General features: G+C 34.3%; 1 protein-coding gene across 4 annotated transcripts in view; it reads right to left on the minus strand.

Moving 5' to 3' along the window:
- LRRC49 (leucine rich repeat containing 49) overlaps positions 1-14,592 on the minus strand; it is a 162,729-nt gene that overhangs the window by 16,588 nt on the left and 131,549 nt on the right. For all 4 annotated transcript variants that reach the window (XM_044229963.1, XM_044229962.1, XM_044229961.1 and 1 more), the window contains 2 exons: positions 8,273-8,458; positions 5,327-5,436 (listed from right to left, as the gene is read on the minus strand). In XM_044229963.1, the coding sequence (XP_044085898.1) occupies positions 5,327-5,436; positions 8,273-8,458 (296 nt within the window). The remainder of the gene's footprint in view (positions 1-5,326; positions 5,437-8,272; positions 8,459-14,592) is intronic.

Here is a 14,592-nt window from a genome sequence, read left to right on the forward strand (position 1 = left end):
GTTTCCTTTGCCTTTGGAGATGTATCTTGAAAGAAGTTGCTGTGGCTGATACCAAAGAGATTACTGCCTATGTTCTCCTCTAAGATTCTGATAGATTCCTGTCTCACGTTGAGGTCTTTTATCCATTTTGAGTTGATCTTTGTGTATGGTGTAAGAGAATGGTCGAGTTTCATTCTTCTACATATAGCTGTCCAGTTTTCCCAGCACCATTTATTGAAGAGACTGTCTTTTTTCCACTGTCTATTTTTTCCTGTTTTGTCGAAGATTAATTGACCATAGAGTTGAGGGTCCATATCTGGGCTCTCTACTCTGTTCCACTGGTCTATGTGTCTGTTTTTATGCCAGTACCATGCTGTCTTGGTGATCACAGCTTTGTAATAAAGCTTGAAATCAGGTAAGGTGATGCCGCCAGCTTTATTTTTGTTTTTCAACTCAACCACCACTACTAACATCCACATCCTACCAGATGTGTTCATCTTTTTAGCTCCCTTTCTATGTCTCCATATTTATACATAAACATTAATTTTGTTGCTTTTAAAAATAACATCAGGTCATAATATAAATACTCTTTTATACTTTATTTTATTTAATATACTGTCTGTCTCTGGATCATTTCAGATCAGAACAGAAAATCTACTTTAATCTTTTTTTTCTTTTTCTTCTTTTTCTATAGTTTTAAAATGACCATAATGTACATAGTATTATATAGATACTACATTTATAGTTTAGAAGTATCATGATTTATTTAACTTTCCCTATTGTTAGGCATTTAATTACTTTCTGAAGTTGGGTTACTACAAACAATAAAATAATCACAGCCTATACCTAAGTTTTTTGTGCCCATGTATGTGCATTTCAATAGGCTATATTCTTAGTACTAGAACTTCTGGGTTCAAAAATATGGCAGATATTGCTAAACAACTTCCTTCACAAGTCTGCATTGTCTTCCACCAATAGTGTAGAGTATATATTTCTCTGAATAGTAATAAATCCCTATTATTATTAGTTCTTAAATTTTTTAGTCGATCCCATTAACTAAAATGAAATCTTATTGTTTTAATTTAATTTTTACTTTTCTTTTACAAGTGAGTTGGATCATTTTTTATAATATTTGGCCTTTGTGTGTGTGTGTGTAAAGTCTCTATATCCTTTGCTTTTACTTTCATGTTGATTGTCTTTTTCTTACTAAATTTGTAGGACTTCTTAAATCTGTTAAATGTGTTGCAAATACATTCTCCCTCTCTGTTCATGTCTTTTGACTTTATGATGTCTTTTATCATATAAAAGTTTTAAAATTTTTGTGAGCTAAATGTGTCAAAACTTAGAAAGTATTAGAAAAGTATAGTAGAATATTTTTATAAACTTGAGGTGATGAATGCCTTCCTAGGATACAAAAATTATCTTGTTCAGTTTACTGAGATACCATACTGGGGTTGTTGATTAGAAAGTCAATAACTACATGATTTAATTAAAATAAATTGACATTTTCGGGACGGGTGGTTGGGTGGCTCAGTTGTTAAGTATCTGCCTTCAGCTCAGGTCATGATCCCAGGGTCCTGGGATCAAGGCGGGAAGCCTGCTTCTCCCTCTCCCACTCTCCTTTCTTGTTACCTCTCTCACTGTCTTCTCTGTCAAATAAATAAATAAAATCTTAAAAAAAATAAATTGAAATTTTTATTAAGCCTCAGAATTCATTAACAATGTACATCTTTCCATTTTTAGACCTTTTTAAAATTCCTATTTCATTGTTTACTTCATAGTTACATTGTATCAGATGGATTTCCTGATATTATTATTATTGTCTCGATAAATGGGATACTTTTCTAATACTATTTTCAAGAATTTATTATTTTAATGAAGAAATGTCAATTTTTTTAAGCTAATATAGTATCTGGTTTCCTTGTTATATATTCTGATTAGCTATAAAAAAAGTTTAATACTTGAGTTCTTGGATTTTCCTTAGAAACTTGTTATAAAGAGTCTATTTTTGCTTTTACTAGTCAACTATTCTTTTTTATTTTTTTAAAAGTTGCTTTAGCTTTACAAATTTCTTGACTCCATTTTCTTGTCTATGACTTTGATTGAGGTTAAACGTCTTTTTTTAAGTTTAAAGGCACTTGTATTTTGTTTTCTGAGAAACTGGTTCTCCTGTTTCTTTGTGTTTCCTATTTCAACTGGGTAAAATTTTGGCTCATTACTTTCTAATTTTATGATATGACTAGAGAAAGTGATCTGTTTAAGTATGCTTTTTGGGAACCATGGAGTTTTTCTTTGAGTTTAATATATGTCCAATTTTTGTAGACATTTCATAGGTGTTTGAGTAGAATTTGTTTCAAATTGGGAATAAGAATCTGGCAATAAAATTATAAGTACATTTATTTGATAAAATGCATTAACTATTATTCAAATCCTCCATATTTCTTTTTTTTGTTTATTTGATCTACTGATTAGATTAATACCTATCACAAAAACTGTGAATTTGTCAATGTATACTTGTACTTGTTGATATATTTAGGATCTTAGTTACATTAAGTTTCATAATTATCATATTCTTTGGCAGATTGTAGCTTTTGGTCATCATTTCTATTATCACTAATACTAATATTCCCAGATTTGTTTGTTGCTGTTGTTGGCATTTCCCTGTTATATAGTTTCATCCCTTTATTTTCAAACTTTATATATAGCCTTCTTCAGGAGTATGTCTCAAAGACAACATGTAACTCAATTTTAACCCTGATAGCCACTATCTATTAATAGGAAAATTCCATTCATTAATATTTATTATAACTAACATGTTTATTTTTCTTATTTCTTCTCTTCCAGGATTTTGTTGAACTTTTTTCTCTTTAGTGGTTTAGAATCTGTACATATAGCTTTTCTTCCTACTAGTAGCCCTTAAAATTTAAATATACACAGTTAAAAATGTATTTTTTCATTAACTTTTGGTGCTAATTAGTAACTATTATTACTCCTAAGGGGGGAAGAAAAACTTAGGAAATTTTAACTTCCTGTCCCTTAGGAATTTCTGGGATTTTTATTTTGGGGTCACTAAATTTTTCCTTATGCATTAATATTTTTGATAGGTATAATTTTTAGATTCATATTTTATTTTTTATTATTTTAATTTTTAATTCCTTAATTATGAGCATATTTTAAAAATTAACATATAATGTATTTTTTTTCAGGGGTACAAGTCTGTGATTTATCAGACTTACACAATTTACAGCATTCACCATAGCACGTACCCTCCCCAATGTCCATCACCCAGCCATCCCATCCCTCCTACTCCCCTTCACTCCAGGAACCTTCAGTTTGTTTTCTAAGATCAAGAGTCTCTTATGGTTTGTCTCCCTCTCTGGTTTCATCTTGTTTCATTTTTCCCTCTAATTGTTACTTAGCTCCACACCATCAGTTTTTGAATTCAATGCTTCTTATTTGTCACACTTCCTGTTCATTTTGTAGCAGTCCCTCCTTCAGTACTTTTTTCTCAAGTGATTCCATAGGGTTTTTTATGGGATTTAGAGTCTACCAATCAGACACACGTGGGTACGATCTGAAATCAGAACTGAGCCAATTGGGAGGTAGAAGTAGCACAAAGATTTCCATTTTGGGGGGTACAAATTACAAATTTGTAATTGTAAATTCTATAACCAAGTTCTGGGGACAGGAGTGGGGAACTTCCTGATCCCCCATGTAGTGAGAGTGTATGATCCCAGAGGCTGCAACTGGGATGACAGTCTCCGACCCGCTAGCTCCCTCAGCACAGGTTGGCCGTTTCCTTGGTGGGCTGGTTCTGTGGTATCATTCTGGGAGTCATAAGACTGCTTCCCTGGCCCTTCCGATGATTTTATAGACAATGAATTCCTTGTATATCAGTCATTTCCTACTTATTCTACCAGAGTGAATTCTCTTATCTATAACTAAATCACGAAAGACACAGCATCCTTAACTTTTGTCCTTCTATCCATGCGCATTTTCTCAGTGTGTTCTGTCAGGTATAACTCTTCGAAGTATTTTTCAAATTATCCTCTTCTCCACTCTCACTGTCTTAGTTCATGCCTTCAAAATCTCCCTCCTGGACTATAATGAGCCTCTTTTTTTTTGGTCACACCCCAATTTATTAGTGTAAAATGTTATTCAACAATCTTGGTTTCTTCTTCAACTTTGCTCTTCTATTATCATCCCATGCTTTCTTTTTTTCCTCTCTCACCATAGCACATACCCTCCCCAACATCCACCATCCAGCCATGTAACCCCTCCCACCCCCTCCCCTTCAGCAACCCTCAGTTTGTTTCCTGAGATTAAGAGTCTCTTATGGTTTATCTCCTTCTTTGGGTAAATCTTGTTTCATTTTTCCCTCCCTTCCCCTATGATCTTCCATCTTGTTTCTCAATTCCTCTTATCAGGGAGATCATATGATAATTGTCTTTCTCTGATTGACTTATTTCGTTCAGCATTAATACCCTCTAGTTCCATTCACATTGTTGCAATGAGAAGATTTCGTTTTTTTAATGACTGCATAGTATCCCATCATATATATAGACTATAAATATATATATATATATATATATATATATATATATCTCATATATATATACCACATCTTCTTTATCCATTCATCTGTTGATGGACATCTAGGCTCTTTCCATAGTTTGGCTATTGTGGACACTGTTGCTATAAACATTTGGGTGCAAGTGCCTCTTCATTGGTCTCCAGTCCTTCCATCTCGGTCTACTCAAATGGCAGCCTTTCTAGAATGTACATCTAATCACATGACTGTTGTGTCTAATTACAAAGCCCAAGTATTCAATTTTGTTTCAATGGATTGCAAAACTCTTCAAAAATCAGACCAAAATCTTCTAGCTTCATTTCTGTTCACTATTCACAATTATCCCATGCTCCAATTACTCTAAACTTGTTACAATTTTTTGCACCTTTGCAGATCTCCTTCGCCTATATCCTGTACCTGAAAAACTCATTTCTGAAGAGCTAGATAAAATTTTATCTTCTCTGTGAAGTTTTCCCTTACGTTCTTCCAAAGTGCTGTTGGTCTCTCCTACACTCCTACAGCCCTCTCTGAAATGTGAAGCATTCACATTATAAGTACTTACATATATCTTTAAATTATTAGTTTATAAGCCACACAAGAGCAAGAATTTTGTCTTATTCATTTTTATACCCCAACACTTGGAAGAGGGCAAGTCATAAGACAATTTAGGATCAATGTTTGTGGGATGCACAAGTGGCAGTTAAGAGGTATGTGGAATTTATCCCTCTTTTCTAGTGCAACAGAAATTTCATAAAAATGATAGAAATTAAAGATTACCTGACATCACCCAGAATTGAAATCAGACGGTACTGGGGTAACTCAGAAGATGCGACATGTGCTAGGATTCCAAAGAGCCTTTCAGCCATTATCATATCATTCTGTGTCACCTGAAGAGATACAATGGAGAGGGGTCAAAATGACACTGCCTCTAGCTTGATACAATTAACACAATTCCAAAGAAATTTCTAAGTATTTTCTTTTAGCCCGGGGAAGTACCTTCTCCTGGGCTGCAAGAGAGAGTTCTCATTGACATTTCTTTCTTCCTGAACTTAATTGAAATGAAGATGTACAAATGTGGCTTGTAGTGATGGAGGATGACCGAGGTGACGAGTTCACTCTGACTCAAGCAATGTTCCCTGAGAATTATACTTGAGGCAACTTAAATTCTTAATGAATTTTTTTCAGAAATCCTACAGTTTCTTGGAGTAGAATGATTTAGGGGGAAAATTCTCAAGTGTCAATGGAATAGATTCACTGTAATAATGTGTCAAAGGTAAGCCAAGATCTTGTTCATACCTTGCTTCTGTAAGAATAACATGTCCCTTTCTGAGAGATGGAACATGAGATAAGCAAGGATACTCCTGTTCATTCTAAAATTATGCCTACCTTGCTCTCCACAAGGAACAACGGTCACAGGTATTCTTTTTAAGGGCTTATCCCCATGTTAACCAAGAAGGTATTAAAAGCTAAAAGTGGGGCCTGGATTAATATCTGGGGCTATTTTCTTTAATATAAGATGTGGTTGCTTGTCCTTGCATTTTAAATACTATTCATTTGTCTACATAATCAATAGTTCCCGAACAGGGGCAATTTTGGCCCCTAGAGAACATTTGACGATGTCTGGAGACATTTTTGGTTATGACAGCTGGCAGAGGGGAGCTACTAGAAACTGGAGGGTTGAAGTCAGGGGTGCTCCTAAACATCCTCATTGCACAGGACAGCCCCCACAACAAAGGACTACCTGGCCCCAAATGTCAACAGAGCTGAGGTGGAGAAACCTTGGTATAGTCAAATGTTGGAACTTAAAAACATTCACTAATACTAGCTGTAATATATTTCACAGGCCTGCTCCAAAAAATAAACCCACAATTCCCAAGCGTCTTACACACATGACTCAGTACAGTCTCACACTTTTCCTAAGACCTTCAGAGTTAAGGAGGTTGCTGTTTGCTCAGGTCTTTCCTTCCGCTGACAATGAAGTTACTTGGTCTAACATAGTCACCTAGTGGCCAGTGCAGGCCACTACTCCATCTTTTCTTCTTGATGCACACAATTCAAATTTAATTCTTCTGCAAGCAATAGTATTCTCTCTCATATACGAAGAGATGTAGATATATAGTATAATATTACTACATATTGTCAAGGTTGAGATAAGCAGCTTTATTTTAGACTGTTAAAAAAGGGTCAAATATCCTGGGCATTGACATTTTAGGAAATTTTAAATCAGAAGAAGTTATATTGATATTTGATATATTGATATTTTAAATTAGAAGAAGTTGTATTGGTTCTTTATAATTCTTCTTTATTTATGTAATTATACTGCACCATTCCTCCTATTTCAAGGTTCTATCATACTTAGTACATCTCTAGTAGTGATCCATGTCTGGGTAAATATACTACTGAGGTTAATGGGGTCAACAGTTTGGCCATTAATGAAGGAGAACACTCACCCATAGTCAAAATCACTATTCTACTTCCAGACCAAGGTAGCTTTGGAAAACTTTGGGACTAATTATTAGGTCTGATCAATGACTCACAACCTCTCTGGGAAGTACCAAGAGGATACACAAGAGTACACAAGACTGAAACAAATCTCTTGGGAACTAGCTGGAGAAATTAGTAGTCTGAAGGTTCCAGATTTGTCCCACATTTTACTCATGAGCCTACCATGGTTGATGCTAATTTCACTTGTACACTGACTCGGAGATCTCCAGTCTCTTAACACTCTAATAGATTTTTAGAATGCTAGGCCAGAGGTACTTATAGAGCATCAGCTGCAAGGAAATACAGTTGCTATTATCATGATGCTGGCAAATTTGATTATAGCTCATTTTATAATAAGGAGGTCTTCTGACTTTAAGAGATAATTGTAATAATATTAACAGTCATATTAGAGAACTTCTTTCTTTGGAGGATTATTTAAATTCAGTGCAGGAGTTCCACAGGAGAGGAAGAGGTATAGTTTCTCTCCTTTCTTCCAAAATAGTTTTTAGAGAACATGGTCTTGGATAGCAGGAAAATTATTCCTGCGACAAGCTTAGCAAAATCAATCTGAAAAATAACCTCTCACTAATAATATTCCAGCCCTGGGTTATACAGAGCAGGTAATCCAGAGGCCGCTGTTATAAACTATTAACAAAGCAGTCCAGACACTTCCATACGCTTGTTTTACTTCCTTTTTTTCTCATTTTTACTTTCTCTTCTTTTTCCTTTCTTCCTTATTTCTCCTTCTCATCTTTTCTTTTAAAATTATTCTTCTTTCCCTGCATACATTGTTTTTTTTCTTTTCTCACTTTATTCCTCCCTCTACCATGACTTTATCAGCTGGCCTTTGCGTACTACTTCCCCATCCTTCTCATGTGTCTGGCAGTTTGCAAAACACTTTGAAGAATACTAAGATCATACTACCTACATAGGTGTTCTTTTCTTTTTTTCTGAACTGTCATCCTACCGATATTTTACTTTTCTGAATGTTTACAAGGAACAGTAAAAGCATTTGCTATTCAGCATGATTTGGCTGTTATTTTTAAAGTCTGTTTAGTGCTTTAGAAGTTTTTTTGATTGATTTTTAGCTTTTTAACATTGTAAATGTCAAGATTTGGGGAAAATTCATAATATCTCTCAAAAGTTCTTTCATGATTACTGAATTTCCTGACCATTATTATGGCTACTTCTCCTAAAAAGGAATATTTTGATTCTACAGCTAGCTTATATTTAGCTTACCTCTGTTCCATTTATTTTCTGCATACTAAAATGGCTCAGCCTAAACAGTACGTAGTATTTCCAGAGTGTGAAATTGACAACTGGATTTCCTTGCGGATCAATTGTCAACTGGTCGACACGGCGCAGTTGAGCTAGGGCATTAAACTGCTGCAGCATGACAAGATTTGTTTCCTTGAATTTAAGGTGCTGCAACAATAAAACACAAAAAAGAGCTGAACATTGAATTTAACCATCTTAAAATATTAACATTAAAGCTTCAGTGACTATTCCTCAAGAAGTCTGTAAACTTTAGGTTTAACTAGTATGTTTTCAATTATATTAAACCAACTGCATCTACCAAATTTACTTAATTTTAGTCCATCTGATACATCACTGATGAAATCCATTAATCCACCCAGTATTGAATTCAAAGTGATTCCCCATCTGCAAAGGATGTCCCCCATTTACTAGCAAACTAAGCTCCTCAAAATTAAATAAATATACAATAATTCAGACTTTCAGGCATTACAATGATTTTACATGCTTTATACTGAAATTGAATCTACAAAGGAAAGATTAGAAACAAAACTTTGAACTTTATGAATACAGGACTCACGATGGTTCTGAGAAGAACCGATTAGTTGTTATTACCTGTATCTTGCCAATTACTATTCAGGCTAGTTAAACTGGCCATGGGACAAGAAAATCACTAAAACTGAAATGCTACTGTAAGTGTTCTTTTGTAACTGGATGCTCTTTTCTGAACATATTGTCTCCATTTCCATCTGTCCTCTTTAGTGAGGATAAGGTGGCAAAAGAAAAAGAACTACAAGAGGGCAGGTGAAGGAAATCACTTGGCTAACAGAGAAAAACACAACAATAATAAAAACTCAAGGCAGAACTCACAGTTTCTGCAAATAACGTACTAATAAGTAATGTATTAGTACCAAAAACAGCTAATTGGAAAAACTCAAAAAAGCTAATTTCTCAACTTTATTTAAAAAAAAATTCAATTCTAGTATAGCTAACATACAGTATTATATTAGATTGAGGTGTACAATACAGTGATTCAACAATTCTGTACATTACTCAGTGCCCATCACAGTAAGGGCACTCACAATCCCTTTCACCTCTCTGGTAGCCATGTTTGTTCTCTATAGTTAAGAGTCTTTTTTTGATTTGTCTTCTTTTGCCTTTATATATATCACATATATCCTTATATATATCACATATATCCTTTTATATATATCACATATATCCTTATATATGTGATATATATATAATATATATACTATATTATGTGATATATATTATATAATGTGATATATATAATAATACTCCACACAGTGGAGTATTATTCAGTCATAAAAAGAAAGAAATGTTGCCATTTTTAACACATTTTAACACACACACATCCATTCTTCTGTGGACTGACATCTTCTTTATCCATTCATCTGTGGATGGACACTTGGACTGTTTCCATAGTATGGCTATTATAAATAATGCTGCAATAAATATAGCAATGCATATATCTTTTCAAATTAGTCTCTTCATATTCTTTGAGTAAATACCTAGTAGTGCAATTCTAGATAGTAGAGGGGTTCTATTTTTAACTTTTGGAGAAGTCTCCATACTTCCTCACACAGTGGCTCCAAATTTGCATTCCCACCAGCAGTGCACAAGCCTTCATTCCTTTTTCCTCACATCCTAGCCAACACTTTTGTTTCTTGTCTTTTTGATTTTAGCCATTCTGACAGGTGTGAGGTGATATCTCATTGTGTTTTTGATTGCATTTCCCTGCTGATGAGTGATGTTGAGCATCTTTTCATGTGTCTATTGGCCATCTGCTTGTCTTTGGAGAAATGTCTGTTCATGTCTTCTGCCCATTTTTAAATTAGATTATTTGTGTATCTGGTGTTGGGTTGTATAAATTCTTTATACATTTTGGATACTGACCCTTTCCTGGATGTCATTTGCAAATATCTTCTCCCATTCAGTAGGTTGCCTTTTAGTTTCGTTGATTGTTTCCTTTTTTGTGCAGAAGATTTTATTTTTATGTATTCCCAGCAGTTTACTCCCAATAAATATAAATAACATATTTATGTATTCCCAGTAGTTTATTTTTGCCTTGCCTCAGGAGACCTATCTAGAAAGAAGGTGCTTCAGCCAATGTGAATTAAGTTACTGCCTTTGTTCTCTTCTAGGATTTTTATGGTTTCAGGTCTCACATTTAGGTCCTGAATCAATTTTTGAGTTTATTCTTGTTTATAGCATTAAGAAAGTGGTCCCGTTTCATTCTTTTGCATGTAGCTATCTAGTTTTCCCAACATTTGTTGAAAAGACTGTCTTTTCACATTGCATATTCTTGCCGCCTTTGTCAAAGATCAACTATTTCTATGCTCTCTATTCTGTTCCATTGATTTATGTGCCAATACCACACTGTTTTGATTACTACAACTTTGTAGTATATCTTGAAATCTGGGATTGTGATACCTCCAGTTTTTCAATTGTGAGACCTCTTCTTTTTTAAGACTGCTTTAGCTATTTGGTTTTTTTTTTAATGGTTTCATGCAAATTTTAGGATTGTTTGTTCTAGCTCTATGAAAAATGTTGATAGTATTTTGATAGGGATTGCATTAAATCTGTAGATTGCTTTGGGTAGTAGGGACATTTTAACAATATTTTTTCTTCCAGTCCATGAGCGCAGAATACCTTTCCATTTCTTTGTGTCATCTTCAACTTCTTTCATGAATGTTTTAATTTTCAAAGTACAGGTCTTTCACCTCCTTGGTTAAATTTATTCCTAGATATTCTATCATTTTTTATGCCATTGTAAATAGGATTGTTTTCTTAATTTCTTTGCTACTTCCTTAATAGTGTATAGAAATGCAATGGATTTCTGTATATTGATTTTATATCTTCAACATTACTGAATTCATTTATCAGTTCTAGCAGTTTCTGGTAGACTTTGCTGGTTTCTTTTTTTTTTTTTTAAGATTTTATTTATTTATTTGACAGAGAGATAGCACAAGTAGGCAGAGCAGTATACAGAAGGAAAGGGAGAAGTAGGCTCCCTGCTGAGCAGGGAGACCGATGTGGGGCTCAAGCTCAGGACCCTGGAATCATGACCTGAGCTAAAGGCAGCTTCTTAACCAACTGAGTCATCCAGACACCCCTCTGTTGGGTTTTTTATGTATAGTATTATATCTTCTGCAAACAATTAAAATTTTACTTCTTCCTTACCAATATGGATGCCTTTTATTTTCTTGTCTAATTGTGGTAGCTAGGCCTTCCAATATTCGTGAATAAAAGTGGCAAGAGTGGACATCCTGGTCTCATTTCTGACCTCAGGGGAAAAGCTCTCAGTTTTTCACCACTGAGTATGATGTTAGCTGTGGATTTTCATATATGGCTTTTATTATGTTGAGGTATGTTTCCTCTAAAACTACTTTGTTGAGGATTTTTATCATGAGTGGATGTTGCACTTTGTCAAATGCTTTATTTGCATCTATTGAAATGACCTTATGATTTTTATCTTCTCTCTTGTTGAGGTGGTGTATCACGTTGATTGATCTGTGAATACTGAATCATCTTTGTAATCCTGAGATTAAATCCCGCTTGATCGTGGTAAATGATTTTTTTTTTAATGTATTGTTGGATTTGGTTTGCTAGTCTTTTGTTGTTGATGAGTTTTGCATTTATGTTCATCAAAGATATTGGTCTGTAGCTCTCTTTTTTTGGTATATCTTTATCTGGTTTTGGTATCAGGGTAATGCTCACCTCATATGATGAATCTGGAAGCTTTCCTTCCTATTCTCTTTTTTTGGAATAGTTTGAGAAGAATAGATATTAACTTATCTTTAAATGTTTGGTAGAATTCACCTGTGAAACTGTCTGATCCTGGACTTTTGTTTGTTGGGAGGTTTTGATTACTGATTCGGTTTTGCTGCGGGTAATCAGTCTGTTCAAATTTTCTACTTCTTCTTGATTCAGTTTTGGTAGTTTATATGTTTCTAGGAATTTATAAATTACTCCTAGGTTATCCAGTGTGCTGGCATATAATTTTTTTATAATATTCTCTTAAAATCCTTTGTTCTTTCTGTGGTTTCGGCTGTTATTTTTCCTCTTCCATTTCTGATTTTATTTGAGTCCTCTCTCTCTCTCTCTCTCATGAATCTGGCTAAACATTTATTAATTTTATTGTTTTCTTCAAAGAACCAGTTCCTGGTTTCATTCATCTGTTCTATTTTTTTTTTAATTTCTTTTTCACTTAATTTTTCTCTAATCTTTATTATTTCCTTCCTTCTATTCATTTTGGGTTTTTGTTCTTTTTCTAGCTCAGGTTGTTGGAAATTTTTCTTGCTTCATGAGGTAGGCCTGTACTGCTTTAAACTTCTCTCTTAGAACAGCCTTTACTGCCTCCTAAAGATTTTGGACCACTGTGTTTCATTTTCATTTGTCTCTGTGTATTTTTTTATTTCTTCTTTGATTTATTGGTTGACCCATTCATTTTTTAGTAGCATGTTATATAACCTCCATGTATTTGTGTTCTTTTTTTTTCTTGTGGTTGATTTCTAATTACACAGTGTTGTGGCCAGAAAAGATGCATGAAAAAAAAAATGACTTCAGTCTTCCTGAATTTTTTGAGACATGTTTTGTGGCTTAATATGTGATCTATTCCAGAGAATGTTCTATCTGCACTTGAAAAGAATGTGTATTCTGCTGTTTAGGATGAAATGTTCTGAATATATCTGTTAGATCCATCTGGTCCAATGTGTCCTTCAAAGCCTCTTTTTCCTTGACGATTATCCATTTGGATGATCTATCCATTGATGCAATGGGGTTTTAAAGTCCCCTACTATTATTGTACTACTATTGATTAATTCCTTTATGTTTGTTTTTAGTTGCTTTATGTATTTGGGTGCTCCCATGTTGGGTGATAAATATTTACAACTGTTACATCTTGTTGGATTTTTCCCTTTATTATTATATAGTATCTCTCTGACTTTTGTTACAGTCGTTCTAATGTCTATTTTGTCTGATATGAGTATTACTTCCCTAGCTTTCTTTTCATTTTCATTCACATGATAAATGCTTTTCCATCCCTTCACTTTCAATCTGCAGCTGCCTTTAGGTCTGAAAAGAGTCTGTTGTAGGCAGTATATAGACAGGTCTTGCTTTTTTATCCATTCAATCACCATGTATCTTCTGTTTGGAGCACAGTCCATTTTCATTCAAAGCAATTATTGATGGGTAGTACTAATTGGCATTTTGTTGCATGTTTCATGTTTGTTTTAGCAGTTCCTCCTGAACCTTTCTTCTCTTGCTCTTTTTGTTCATGATTTGCTGACTTTCTTTAGTGAAATACTTGGATTTCTTTCTATTTTTTTTTTTTGCATATCCATCACTGGTTTTTGATTTGTGATTACCATTAGATTTACATTAGATTTACTTCTTCCTTACCAATATGGATGCCTTTTATTTTCTTGTCTAATTGTGGTAGCTAGGCCTTCCAATATTCGTGAATAAAAGTGGCAAGAGTGGACATCCTGGTCTCATTTCTGACCTCATATTGCAGTCTCTATTAAGTAGATGGTTGCTTAAGTTTGAACCCACTTCAGTGCTTTTAGCACTGAAATTTTACTCCTCTCCCCTCCACATTTTAGGTACATTGTGTCATACTTTACATCCTTTTTTGGAGTCTTTGACAGATTTTTATGGATATACTTAATTTTACTGCTTTTGTGCTTCCTGCTTTTCTTACTTCTGCTTATAGTCTTTCCTTTCCAGTCAGAGTCCCCTTTAACATTTCTTGTAAGGCTATTTTAGTGGCCATGAATTCTTTTAAAGTTTTGTTTGTCTGGGAATTTCTTTATCTCTCCTATTCTGAATGATAGCCTTGCTGAATAGATCATTCTTTGTTGCAGGTCTTTTTCTTTCAGCACTTTGAATATATCATGCTTTCTGCCCTGCAAAGTTTCTTCTGAAAAAATCAGCTGGTATCCCTTGTATGTAACTGTTTTCTCTTCTGCTGCTTGCACAATTCTCTCTTTACCATGACTTTGCCATTATAATCACTATGTGTCTTGGTGTGGACCTCCAGTTGATTGTGTTATGGGGTCTCTATGCCTCCCGAATCTGGATTTCTGTTTCTTTCCCAGATTTGGGAAGTTTTCAGCTATTATGTCTTGAAATAAATTTTCTGGCCCCCTTTCTCTGTCTTCCTCTTCTGGGGTTTCTACTGTATGAACGTTATTATGATTGATGGTGTTGCTAAATTCTCTTAGTCCATTTTCATTTATTATTATTATTTTTCCCTCCTCTGTTCAGCTTGATTGCTT

Source organism: Neovison vison, chromosome 13, assembly GCF_020171115.1.
Source record: "Neovison vison isolate M4711 chromosome 13, ASM_NN_V1, whole genome shotgun sequence".
NCBI classification, from domain to species: Eukaryota; Metazoa; Chordata; class Mammalia; order Carnivora; family Mustelidae; genus Neogale; species Neogale vison.